This window comes from Falco rusticolus, chromosome 1 (genome assembly GCF_015220075.1).
Source record: "Falco rusticolus isolate bFalRus1 chromosome 1, bFalRus1.pri, whole genome shotgun sequence".
NCBI lineage: Eukaryota > Metazoa > Chordata > Aves > Falconiformes > Falconidae > Falco > Falco rusticolus.
In genome coordinates this window covers 7306504-7319887 of record NC_051187.1, presented here as the reverse complement: position 1 = coordinate 7319887, position 13384 = coordinate 7306504, and the positions used below count along the sequence as shown (strand labels likewise).

At 56.8% G+C, this 13384-nt stretch overlaps 2 protein-coding genes across 2 annotated transcripts; both read left to right on the top strand.

Annotated features, from left to right (window-relative positions):
• The first annotated feature begins 5092 nt into the window (after nt 1-5092).
• Nucleotides 5093-8901, top strand: LOC119153736 (CMRF35-like molecule 5). The gene is given in 7 exon segments (XM_037400544.1): nt 5093-5108; nt 6598-6651; nt 6920-7249; nt 8182-8232; nt 8235-8402; nt 8559-8641; nt 8773-8901. Coding segments are annotated over 7 exon segments (831 nt in total).
• Nucleotides 8902-10259: 1358 nt separating this feature from the next.
• LOC119153657 (CMRF35-like molecule 7) lies at nt 10260-12268 on the top strand. The gene is made up of 4 exons (XM_037400354.1): nt 10260-10431; nt 10830-11165; nt 11618-11705; nt 11897-12268. Exons 1-4 carry the CDS (start codon nt 10398-10400, stop codon nt 12261-12263), a joined length of 825 nt encoding a protein of 274 aa, XP_037256251.1. The 5' UTR covers nt 10260-10397; the 3' UTR covers nt 12264-12268.
• The last annotated feature ends 1116 nt before the right edge of the window (nt 12269-13384 follow it).

Here is a 13384-nt window from a genome sequence, read left to right as displayed (position 1 = left end):
GAACCCAGGCCTGACACAGACCATCCGTTGGTCTCAAGCACTGGAAGATGATCAACAGCACAAAAATAAGTGACATCATGAGCCGCGGTGTTTGGATCAGATAATTTACAAGTGGCACCGCCAGTATCATGGTTCAACATAGTGCACACACTCCACATCAGGTAGGGCCAGAAAGACAAGAGCAGCAAACCTCAGCGGGACTTCAGCAAAGTCAGGGCAACTCTGTCCCCTTAAATACACCAAGAACTGGTCAAAAAGCCCATGGGTGTCAGCACAATCCTTTTCATGGTCATCCTAGTGCTGTAATGGACCCTTGAGGCTGGAGACCTCATGCTAACGTGTCTCGAGTGCATACTCAGCCTTCTCCTGCCCCAGAGCCCCCACTGAGTGGGGATATTGCCCCGACCCGAGCTGCCTGCTGGGTCACATGGATCCTGGGGACCCAGACCTGCCTCAGGCACCATGTGGCTCTGCCCTGGGCACACAAGCTGTGCCCATGCTCCGACAAACCTCTCCTGGGTGGTGGGTGAACTTAAGCCCCTGTGAAGAGGAAGTAAGCCCCCAGTGTGCTACCAGGTCTGAGACTCCAGCCCTGCTCACCTCTGGAGAGGGATTCCTGGCACATCCCTGCTGCAGGAGAGGCTCTGGGGCTCAGATAACACCCTCTAGCCCATCTCAGCTCCAGTAACATTTGTCTTCCTTTTCTGAGTCATGAAGGAGAGCAATGAGGAGCTGCTGCTGAGCAAGGAGAGCCTTGTAAAGCCAAATTCTCCTGTCCTACTGCAAATACTGGTGTTACACCAGAGACTTACTCGGCCCTACAGGTTTACCAGCTCTCAGGAGGAAGGCAGCTTTCCTGTCTATTGTGAGATCGCCAAGTGTAATGCAGCCTAATAAGACAACACAGATCACTAGCAAAAAGGCACCAGCACAGCCTGGCACTGCTCCAAGGGCTTTATACAGCTTTATGGCTCTGGAGGACCCGACCCATGGCAGATAAGTGGTATCAGCAGCTCTATCAGAGCCCAACAGTCTGACACCTGCAGCACCCTCCTCTCCTACCACTCACCACAACCCCCCTGCTCCACCAACCTCCTCCAGACCCCAGCAGAAGATCCTGGGAGCCAGAGAGCAGTTTATACCCTTGAGCAAGTGCTGACCAGCTGAGATCAGTGCAGAGCAACGAAATCAGAGGAAATGACCTGCAAACGGCAGGAGTGGTTTCAAATGAAGCTGCAATTTAGCTCGATTGTTTGGCCTGTTTGCTGGTATACTGTATCTCTGATAGCTTAATTACTTGTTTGTCTTGAGAAGTACAGCTACAACAGTGGAGGATTTAAATCCAGCTCGGGAATTCCTGCTTCACTGTCCCCCTCACCTGCTCCCTCTCGGCTGCCTAACACCATTAACCTGCTGTAGTATCTCCCTGGACTGCCTGTACAACACTTTTTGGAGATCTGAGTCCTACCAAAGTCATTCCTTCTCCATGAGCTAGGGAGGAGTCAGAATTTCATCCTCTGTTGAATTTTGCTTTCTTAATTTCACTGCAATAACCAACCCCTGCTTTAGCCCTTTCTGGCTGAGCAGTCCAGCCTGAGGCACAGCCAGGAGTTAAACCCTCCACCACCACGAAGTCTGCAAGTATTTCTCTCTTTTACTAGCTTTGCTGAGTCAGGACATCTGGGAATGATTTGGGCTTATCTTGGTTATCTGAGATGGCAGTGGAAGGGAAAGATCAGACAGTGTGTGCTCAATCAGCCAGCACTAAAGGAGCTGCATTAGAAATTATTAAATTCAGCCTTATCTCCAAAGGAAAATTTCACCAAAGTTGCTAAATCTGCTCGTGAAAGCACAGGCTGAAACACTCAGATTATTTTTCAAAGGCCCTAGAAAAAAACAACAGAATGGGGTGGGGGGTGGAAATGTCATTAAATCATGGAATCACTTAGGTCGGCAAAGACCTTTGAAATCAAGTCAAACCTTAACCACAGACTGCCAAGGCCACCACTAAACTGTGTGGCTAAAGGCTGCATCTACACTTTTTTTTAAATGCCTCCAAGGATAGTGATCCTACCACCTCCCTGTGCAGCCTGTTCCAATGCTTGAAGACCAGCACAGGAGGGCTCTGGGGAGGCTCAGCTGTGGCGGTGGGTGGTAAGGTGGGGTGGGAGCTGGAGATCTGTTGGTGCTGGGTCGTGCACTGAGGGGGTGCACTCATTGATTCAATTACTACCGGTCCCAGAAGGGCTTTGAGCCTTTTTTTAAGGCCGTTGCTAGAGACTAAACCCAGACCCAGAATTTCACCAGAACCAGGGCAAAACCAGTGTCTGAGCGTGTCACTCCATGTCCTGTTGCTGCTGGAGAGGGGCTGGGATCGCTGCCCTCAGGGAGGCACCAGGCAGGGGCTGCAGGAGTGCAGGTGTCAGCTCACCTCCCACTGCCATGTTCCCATCGCCTGTGACTGCTCTGCCACCACCAGGGCCGCTTTGCTCGCGGACATGGCTACTGAGCCACACGTGAGTGCTTGTTCCAGCCCCAAGTGAGGCTGAGATGAAAAGACGAACTGATTTATTCCTGTCGGGATGCATCAGTGGGATTCCCGAGAAGTGTTTCAGCAATGCTTCTTCTCTTACAGAATAGCCTTGCCCTGCATTTCCTGAGCCACTTGCTGTCAAAAGAGAGGGGGTCTTGGCTCAAGAGCAGGGCAGGACCCAGCTCTCCCCACCAGGGCAGCCTGGCCCTGCAACAGCCGCCCCACAGAGATGCTGGTGTGGAGCAGGGTGCCCTCCCCTGCCCTTTGCTGCAGCCTCCTCTGCAGGTGGCTGCGTTTATTCGTTCCCCCCAGGGTGTCCGCAGCACCCCAGCACCCATGCCCCTGGCTGGAGGGTGTCAGGGTGGTGGTGGTGGGGTATACTCCATGCAGGGCTCTCCCTGTTTCTGCAGGGGACCAGGCATTGTGGCTCCACACCACGCTCTGCTGCATCAGTTTCTGTCTGAATTGCTCCACTTCCTTTCTGGTTTCATCACTTTCAGCCTGACATTAGTTTTAATTGGGATAAATATCACAGCCCCTTGTGTGACATAGACTCCTGCATCAGCACTGCAGAGCTCATCACTCCTGCCTGCTCCAATCTTGCTCTTCCCCTCCAGGAGCATGTTCACAGGCTGCTGAGTTGGTTTGAAGCCGAGGTGCTGAGCCAGAGCCATCCCCTTTGCAAAACCCTTTACGACACCCCCTGGCCAGCATCCTTGCTGCAAACAGGGGCCCTTTGCCCAGCAGCTGAAAGGTGAAATATCAGAGCAAAACCGCACGTGGGAGTTGTGGTGTCAGTGCTGGGCAGCTGTAAATGGCTGCAATGTCCGCACGGGCAGGAAGGAGACCTGCTTTCAGCCAGTGCAACAGAGTCAGGAGCTCTCTGAAGGGTAACATGGTCCTGAGAACTGTGGTGATGGGCAGGAACTGGCCCTGGTCTGTGCCAGGGGGTCACATCCTCTGCGCTGGGCTGGGAAGCTGCTCATCCTGCCCAGAGACTAAACCTGAAACAGAAAAGCGAAGGGAAACAATAGCTCTCATCTGATGGTGATAGCAGAGATGTGGCTTGGAAAATTCCCCCAGTGTCTCTACCAAAGTGACTTTTTGAAGGTGTGCTTCTGGCTGCTTTTGAGTAGGCAAGCTGCCTTCAAAATCCCTAGCCAGCAAGTGCTTTCGTAGGCACCTTCTCTGTGCATGTTCCGGCTGGAAACTCTACCTCTGAGCTACTTCTCCCAATCCTTCTCCTGCCCCCAGGGAAGGCTGGGAAGGACTCACTGCGCCTTGCCCAGCAGTGGCAGAGCTACACCTCCCACGTCTCCCCAGTTCGCATGCAAAAAACCCTTGCAGGGTAACTTTGCGTCTGTCTCCTGCCTGACGGGCAGGGTGTCCTGCCTGACACTTGTTTTGTGTTTTGAAAAGCTCAGTCCTCTGCTGTATCCCGCAGCTCAGCACTGCTGTGTGCTGCAGCTCCCATGCCACCAGCAGTACACCATCACCAGGAGAGCCGGTGCCTGACACCTTGCTAGGGAGCAGCTCTCCCACCCTGGCATCAGTGCTCCTGGACACACCAGGGCTTGCTGCGGGCAGCACAGGCTCCAGGGCAGGTGGAAAATAAACCCCAGCTCTTCCAGCTACTGCTTCTCATGCACACAGCCTGACTACGAGAACAGCCCAGCCAAGAGGCAGGTAAAGGGGGATGGGGCAGTTCCTGGGGAGCAAAGCAATTTACCCCATGGGTGCTCCTTGCTCCCAGCACTGCAGCAAGGAGCTGCACCTTGCTTTGGGGTGCAGTAAGGAGGAGCTGCCCGGCTTTGGGGTCACACTCCTTTCCCCTCACCAGCCTTTTCCTTCCCTTTAACAGCTTGTCCCAGGCAGCAGCTCACAAACCCTGTAGGAAGAGGCATTATGTAGATATGGGCTTTTTGTGCTCTGGCGCAGGTGGACCTGCAAAATGCCCTAAATCTTAGCATTTCTCCTCCATTTCAGGACTTTCAAAAGAGAGATGAAGTTTCAGTTTCCAGAGCTCCAGAACTGCCACCAATCTACATGAACACACACTGAGCGGCTCTGTGCTCATCCCTTACTGCCAGAAAGCCCCATGTCCAGGAACGGGCATCCCCTGCAGCTCTCCCACATCCAGGCTGTGTTTCCCAACTGCTGCCTGAGCTCTCTCTGCCTCTCCCACTGACATTCCCTGTATCCTGCAGAAGCAATCCCTGTCCCCTCCATACCACATGGGACCAGGGACCCCAGTGTGCAGCACAACACACATGCCAGCAGGCCAGCAGTGCTGCTTATCCCCACCCTACCATGAGGTAATTAAATGAGACAAGATCCAAAGATTTGGGATATGTTTAAAATATCCCCTGATCAAGGGTTAAAAGCCCAGCATCCCCATTCCAGGGTGTGGGGGACTGGGGGATGCTGCACCCTGGCAGCCCCTTCTTATCCTCCTCAGCCCTTGTACTCAGCAATGAGGAACACATGAGGAGGTGGGGGAGATCGGCGTGTGCTTGAAGAAGTCATCTCTGTCCCCTCTCTGTCCCCAGTGACTCAAAGATGACCCCGGAAGGAGGTGGGTGTTGTGGCCAGCGTGGTCACCCCTGTTCCCATACAACCCTCATGCTTCTGCTTCTTTATTTTTACCTGACATCTTGTTCCCTCCCCTCCAGGTCTTTGCACAGAGCAAAGGGGCTGAAGGGCAGGGTGTGGTGGAGGGAGGGTCCTGGGGGTCCCATTTCCCCCAGACAAGTGTCCTGTGCAGATGTCAAGGTTTCAGCTGCAGATCCCAGGCAGTGGAACTGCAGAAGTAAAAGCCCCTGTTTGGGTAGGTCTCGTCATCTACCCAAACATAATCACCCTGCTGTGTAATGCAGTTTTAGAAAGAGGAAGAAAGCCCACAAGGATGGAAAGAAAAACAAGTGGAGAGATGCTGCATGAAGGGCTTGGGGACAGCCCTGCAGCAGCAGCCTGGGCAGTGAGTGGCCAAGCTGAAGCCCAAGCTCAGCTCCATCCCTGCCCCGCCACAGGCCAGGGGAGCTCCTCTGGGTGCCACTGGCTCCCAAGGGCAACCCAGGCTTCATCATGGGCAAGAAGCTCCTGTGCCAAATGGAGAGCGGGAACACAGGCAGAGCCACTGCCTGGACCAGCTGTAGTGATGCATCCATGCTCCCACTTTTCCCCTGAGCCCCAGCACAGTCATACCTGGGATAAGAAAGCCAGAGGAGGAGGAAGCCCCACATCATCCCAGTCGCTCTGTCCCAGCAAGCACCACTGGCAGAGCCAACCCCAGTTGCCCAGCCACAGCCCTCACACCACACAGCAGCTCCAGGCAATGTCCGGATCACTCCCGTTCCTCACTCTCCATACGCCTTGTGTCTCCTGCCTCCCCCCAAACCAGCTCAGTGCCGCAGACCCCAGCAGAGCCCAGGGTTGGGGCCAGGCACCTGCATCCCCGAGATCTGGCAGGGTCTGGCATGTCCCTCTCAGCTGAAAAGCAGGCCAGGGGCTGAGGTGACACCCTCCGGGCACCGGGGAGTCTAAGCCCATCCTGGCATCACTCTTTAGCCTGGCCAAGAGGGAGCACCACAACACACAGCCTCCAACACCCCCAGGAACGTGAGGTGGGTTCTGCAAAGATCAAGCAAAGATTAAAACTTCCAGGCTGGTTTTGCCCTGTTTTGGCCTTGGAAACTCCACTCAGCTCATGTGCTCCAGCATCTCCCTGCAGCAGCCGTTTGGGGTGAAGACCCCTCTTCTCCTACACTGCCCTGTCAAATGAGGTGCATGGAGTCCTATGTCCTGTTTCTGCAGCTGCCCACCCTCCCCAGTGTGCTTCAGATGTGCCACTCTGCAAAAAGCATCTCAGCAGCTTTTCACTCACAGCAGAAAAACCCCAACCTCAAGGCGAAGCCCGGCCAGATAAAAATAACCCAGCTGCAGAGCAGCGTGCTTCGCCACCGCCTCCTGCCTGAGGAAAGAGCAGCAAAAGACATCGAGACCACACATCAGCACAGCATCCCCCAGCTCACCACCCTGCACAGGAGGCTGATGCTGATCTCCAGAGCAAAGTGGGATGATGGGGATATTGCTGGGCTGGAGCTGGCTCCTTCTGCCAGGTGAGGACAGGCTCTGACCGCACTGGTGATGCTCTGGCTCCCACTGGCACCAAGGGGCTGGGGCTGCTGAGCCCCCCCAGGGCACAGGCTCCATGTCAGGCACCAACAGAGCCAAAGCCTCCCATCGGCAGGCATGTCTACAGCTAAAAGCTAGCAGATGGGGTCCTCCCAAAGTGCTTCTTTCCAAAGGGAGCCAAGAAGGAGGGGCCTGGGGGAAGGTTGACTGCAGCCCTGTTTCTCTCTGGTGTCACGGTGGGTTTCTTTGCAGTTTGCCAGGCTCTGGTTGTCCCCAGGGAGGTCAGTGGCCACGCTGGGGAGAAGCTCTCCCTCCGCTGCTGGTACCCCCGGGGCTATGAGGACTACAACAAGTACTGGTGCGAGGGGGCCAGTCGGCACTCTTGCCGCAAGGTGGTGGAGACGGCGGGCAGGGATGTGCCCCAGCAGCATGGCCGGGTCTCCATCCAGGACAGCCACATCTTCTGCGTGGTCCTGCTCACCGTGCAAAACCTCTCTGAGACAGATGCTGGGAGTTACTGGTGCGGGGTGGAGAGGACAGGCAGCGACCTGATGGAGCCAGTGACAGTGAGGGTGCTCCCAGGTAAGCCCTGTTGTTTGGTTCACTGCAGGTTTTGCTGGCTAGGACCCTTTTTTAGAGACACCACTGGCTCATGGGCCAGCAGTGACCTGGGAGGAGGCAGCGATGCAGGATAGATCCCCTGGGACCTTGAGGGGGTGACAAGTTGCTTTCTTCAGGGCATGCTGGCAGATGCAGGCAGAGCACAATGCAGGGTACAGCCCTAGCCTGGTTTTGGGGCTCCCGGCACCCATCACCATGCAGGCAGGATGGCAGAGCCACCGGCTACACGTGGCAGCAAGCACTGGTGCTAGGCCCCAGCGCTGGAGCCAGGGAGTACCTGCCAAACCCACCTCTGATGGCCAAATGATACAACACTGAGTTTCTAGACAAGGAAAAAGGGTGAATGAAACCCCATTGGCCTCAAGGAAACCTCTGGTTCATGGCAGGTGATGTCTGTCCATGGGACACATGGCCTGGAGATGCAGCGGGAGGCAGGCAGGCAGGGTGCATCCCACAAGGATGTGGACAGGGCAAAGGCATGGGCTGGAGGGGACACGGGCAAGTATTCACCTGCTGCTGGAGGAGATGTGGGTGACCCATGGCCACCTCCAACCCTCAGTTCCCACCAGGGCCTTTGTTTTTGCAGCAGTAGCAGCTACCCCAGCAGCTCCTCTGGCCACCCTCACCCCCTGGATCTCCAGCACCATGATGGAGCATACCCCCGCAACAAATGCCACCACCATGGGGTGAGCCTGGGGCCCTAGGGCACAGGGTGGGCATGGGGAAGGGTAGGGTTTTTCACTGCTGTGGGCAGCAGTGGGTGCCCTTGTGCAAGGGGGCTCACACAGGGACACAAAGTGTCTTCATCCATCAGTCTGGGCACTTGGGGTGATGCAACACCAGACTAAAAGTGGGGTTCCAGGCTGCTGTCCTGCTTTGCCTCCCTCCCCAAGGCTGGCTGTGGAGGGACTGCGGGAGGGCACTGCAGAAACAAAGTACCAGTCTTGGGAGGGGGAGAACCAGCCCAATGCCTCTCCCCTCACCTCCAGCCCCGGGGGGCCAGTCCTGAACATGGTCCTGCTCTCCCTTATGGTGGTCCTGTTCTCCCTCCTGGCTCTTGCTGGCTCCACCAGGCTCCTCTGCATCCTGTGCAGGAGATGCAGGAGGAGGGAAGGTAATGCTGCCCTTGTGTGCCCTGTCCCAGGCACACCCCGGTGCCCATCCCAGGACATGGGGGACAAACCCACCCTGGGCACGGGGCTGCAGGGAGCTCCCCACTCCCAGCAACACAGAAAACCTGCCCTTGAGTCTGTTCTTTCTGCCACCCAAGTCTGTGCTGCCCCCCGCAAACCAGGCATTGCCACAGAGCTGGATGACAGCCCCGTCTACGACAACTTGCTGAACTTGGCAGAGGTGAGAGCCCCTGGTGCGGGCAGCGTGGGCAGCACAGGCAGGGCCCATGCAGTGTGGTTGCTCACCCTGGGCAGCCCCCACACTGCCCAGCTGTGCCCCAGGGCTGTGGGGACACGCTGTCCCCTGGCCAGGGTGGCCACAGTGACACAGAACCAAACCTCAAGCTGGAGAACACCAGCATCCTCACAAACACCCTGTGTCAGCAGGAGGTGACGGAGATGCCCAGCCAACATTCTCCAGGAGAAGAGGTTTACTCCTAGCAAAGCATCCTTCATGGGCAGACAGTCCCTGCTGGGTCACCCCCAGGGATGTCCTTGTGATCACCCCTGGGGATGTCATCGCTGTGGCAGCAGAGGCGAAGGAGCAGGAAGTGGCTGCTGCTGTTCCATCACCAACCAACCCCTCCCTGATTCCTGCACAGGCTGAGGAGCGGGTTGTTTGCCCAGCTCAGCAGCAAACAGATTGCTTTGGGTTCACATAAAGCCAATAAAAAAAATTCCTCTGCAGGAACTCGGTCTGGAGGGGAGAGGGGACAATCTGGTGCACCCACAGAACCACTGTGCTGCTGCTGTCCCCTGTGGGGGTCCCTGGGATACCCTGGTACTGCTTGGGCTATGTTGGGAGGGGGCGATGGGAACCGACACTCAAAGCAAGGGGGATGAGAGCAGCTGGGGAGGCGGCTGGAGCCCTGGCTGCCCAGCCTTGCCAGGGAGGCTTCTCAGCAGAAAGCAGGTTTGTGATCTCCAGACACTTCTCGGGTTTAGATCTTGTTGCTGTTTGCGGCAACTTGGCTCATAGCCATTCAGGCTGTTTGCTGGGAATGAAGGGGGTTACTTGAAGACCAGAAGGAAAACCCAGAGCTTCTTCTTGCCATGGTGGGGACAAGGAGAGGAAGGCAAGGAGGAAGGAGCTGCCTTAGCCTCCTGCAGGTCCAGGGTTTGTGCTTTCTGCTCTTTCCAAGGGGCATGGAGGAAGAAAGCCGACGGCAAGGCAGCTGCCAGGGAAGTGGCTTTGCTTATGTGTTTGGGTTTCTAAAACTTTCAGTGGAAAACATTTAATTTTTGGAGAAAAAGAGTGTTGTCACTCAAAAGCCACAGCTGTGCCAAAAAAGGCAGTTTTGGGGGGGAAATAAGACACTTCTGCTTGAGAAAACAAACAAAACCAGCCCAGCTTTCACTGACAGCCAGCTCGGGAGCCAGGGACCAGCAGTGCAGTGAGGATGGCTGTCCATCATCCCAGTCCATCATCCCGGTCCATCATCCCAGCCCATCACCCCAGTCCATCACAACTGGGAGGGTGTCCCAGCAATCTCAACCAGTCCACCCACAGGGGCTGACATGCATTCTCTCTAGCCTGGTCCCTGGACCCCCACTCCGCTGCAAATCTTCCCAAAGCCCTTCAGGCTGTGTGCACAGGGAAGGGGCTGTGCCCTACTCCAGGATCAGCATCACGATAGAGGAACCTGCTGCATTTTGGCATTTGGCTGGGAATCAGTGGGTGCCTCAGAGCAAAAGCAGAGTTTCTCTCATGAGACACCCCCAGGGTGAGTCATGGTCCCTGGCAGAAGGGAAGGAAGCAACCGTTTTTAGACAAGACATCTAGGGCTTGCGGGTAAACACTGCCCAAGGAAGCGACTGGAGAAGGAGTCTTGGGAAACTCCTGGGACGCCTGGGTGCTGTGAAACTGGCTCCATCCCACAGGGTGCTTCTTGAATAACCACAGGGGAAAATCTGCATCAGGAGGAAGAAGCTGGAAAATGAGGATTTTCTTGGTTTGGACCCTTTTCCCAGGTGAGACCCAGGAGCACAGGCACTTCCCACCCCACAGACTCTGGGCAGAGCTGCAGAGAGGCTGGGACTGAACCAGCCCAGGGAGCCACCATGGTCACAGCAAGAGCCCAGCTGATACTCTCCTTTTCTTGTGGCCAGTGGATGGCTACAGGGGTGATCTCTGAGATATGCTTGTGTTGCTGTCATATGAACGCTGGTAGTAAGGCTTTTGGCTCATTTAATGACACATACGCTTGACGGGGGCTCTGTTTTGATGACTGGGGATATCTCAGCACTGCTCCCTGGTGCACAGCCTCCCTTGGGACAGGGTGCTCCAGGGAATCCAGGGCTCAGATCCCTCCCCATTCCCCAGGTAAATGCTGGTACATGCTTGCAGCATCTCTCCCTGTCCCCCACAGGTGGCTGGGCAGTGACGGGCCCCATGAAAGTGATGGCTGACCAGGGTGGCTCACTGACAGTGTCCTGCAGCTATGAGCCAGGCTATGAGCTCTACTCCAAGTACTGGTGCCGCCCGAGCTTCCTCTGGTTTTGCTTCACCTACATTGCCCAAACCAATGGCTCAGAGGTGATGGTGACACAGGGCAGGGTGTCCATCAGGGACAACCACATGGCACACTCATTCACGGTGACACTGGGAAGTGTCACTCTGGGGGACGCAGGCTGGTACTCGTGCGGGGTGAGGAGGAGATGGTGGTTCAACCAGTGGCACACCACCGAGGTGACAGTCTCCACAGGTAAAGCCAGGGCTGGGAGCAAGGCAGGGGCGTGCTATGGAGCCTGTCATTTGGGTCACAACACTGGGGACAAGGCCTCCCCAGCCAGGGGAACACAGGGGTTCTCAAAGAGGGAACAAGCTCCTTGCAGGCACCAGGACCTGCTGGAGGCTGTCCTGTTACAAATTTGGACAAGGGATGGAGAAGAGTGCACAGAGCTTCGTGCAGAGCAGAGCCTCCCATTCAGTGTCTCAGCTTCCACGAGCCCATCCTTTAGGGTTTCCAGTTCCTCCCAGTAAACCCCCTTTTTTTCTTCCTCCTCCTCCTCAGCACCCACCACATTGCCTAGGGACCCCCCTCTCCTCCTCCTGCACCTCCATGGACAAAGTCTCAGGGCAGAGACTCCCTGTGCAGGGGGCAGGACAGGGTGCCGGAGGGGACTCCGCTTTGCTCTGACTCTGTTTTCTTCACAGCTGGTTCAGCCACAACCAAGGACAGTGACATGAGCCTGTTGGCCACCAACTCCCCGTACCCCACAGGCTCTGGGGAGCCTGCAGTGGCGTAAGTCAGGGCTCAGGGTCTGGGCAAGCCACCGGCAGCATCCCCCAGCCCTGGGTCTCCCTGGTTGCAGCAGCCCCCAGGAGCATCCCAGGGTCAAGCGGGCAGCTGGCAGACATGCAAGTGCCCCAGTCCCCATCCTTGCTGCCCAGACCTTACTTAGGCTCTGGCATCATCTCCTTTCTGCTACCCAGGTCCCAGCTCAGTGTTACCTACCTGCTGCTCTTCCTCAGCGTGAAGGTATTGGTGGCGCTGATGCTGGCATGTGGGGCCACCTGGGTGAGGAGCCGGCACAGGACCTGCGGCCAGGAAGACCTGCAGCTCTTTGAGGCGGCCAGGACACCGGCCTGCCCTCCCTCCCCAACCACCTCAGGACCCCAGGGATGCCCTCCTGCTCCCTTGCCCCCGACCCTACTGAGGCTATGCCACCCACCACAGCTGCCCCATGCCAGCAGCTGCTTGGCTCTGGGTGCTTCTCCCCCTGCGAAGTCTCAGCCCCTCCTGGCATCCCCTGTGCTGGAGACAGGAGGGTCTGGGGCACAGAGAGGCTGCATCTGCTGAGCTGGAGCTGCAGACTGAAGATAATTTTGCAATAAAGACTGAGTATCCTGCGGGTGCCTGTCTGTTTGTCTGCCTGCCTGCTCCCTCCTTCAACTGCCAGCTCTGCCCAGGGCACTGGTGGCTGCCGTGCTGATGTGTGGGACATGTTGCAGCACCACAGGGGGGCCATGTGGGTGCCAGCTCTACCATGTCCCAGCTGAGACCTGGTGTGGGGAGAGGAGCCCTCACCCTGCCAGCCCTGCCTGATGCAACCAAATGCCCATCTCCAGCTGAGCAAGCGTGGGGGAACAGTGTCCTCCCCCAGCTGTCTCCCCCACCACGGCAACATGCCACCCTCAGCCTGAGAGCAAAGCTCACATCACACCCAGCTGCACCACGGGCTTCTTTTCTCCTTGCTCCTATTATTTCCCAGGTTCTGCCATCTCCAAAAAGCAGGCACTAGCGCACTGCTGAGACCCTGCAGAAACCCTGCTCCTTACGTGTGCTTGTGTCCCACAGGGTGGCTGGCATTAACAGCCACGTCAGGGAGAGCAGCGTGGCTGCCTCCATCCTCCTCAGGGCTATGACAAGTCCCACATCTCATGGCACAACCAGCTTCAATGGCATCGCCCCAGGCAGCTTTGGAGGAGAGCTGTTGCTCTTCAGCTTTGTTTAAGGAACTAAAATGGCCGAGGTGCCAGGAGCCGGCACAAACCAGCAATTTGCAGCCCACTCTGGCCCCACGTGGCAAAACCTCCACTGCAGATGCAGCAGCTTGGCTGCCCAGGAGGGAGAGAGCTGGGGAGCACGGCCAGGGCCCCCACACCTCGCTCTGCCTGTGGCTCCACTGCCTGCTCCTGCCAGCCAGGGGCTGGGAACCCACCAGGGGCATGGGGGCCAGGGCTGTGCTTCCATCCACTGAGATCCCAACTCCATGTTCACTGTCTGCTCCTGGTGGGTCTGAAGGGTCTCATCTTCCTGGGCCTGGCCGGTGCCACCTCCTGAGTGAGCAGGCAGGAGCAGGGAAGCTCCGGGAAGGAGGCACTGATGGAGTAGGTGAGACCTCCCATCCCAAGTGCCCCATCCAGGGATGACAGCTCCTGGCACTGTCAGGCAGGGACAGCCCTGCCCCAAAGCCACCA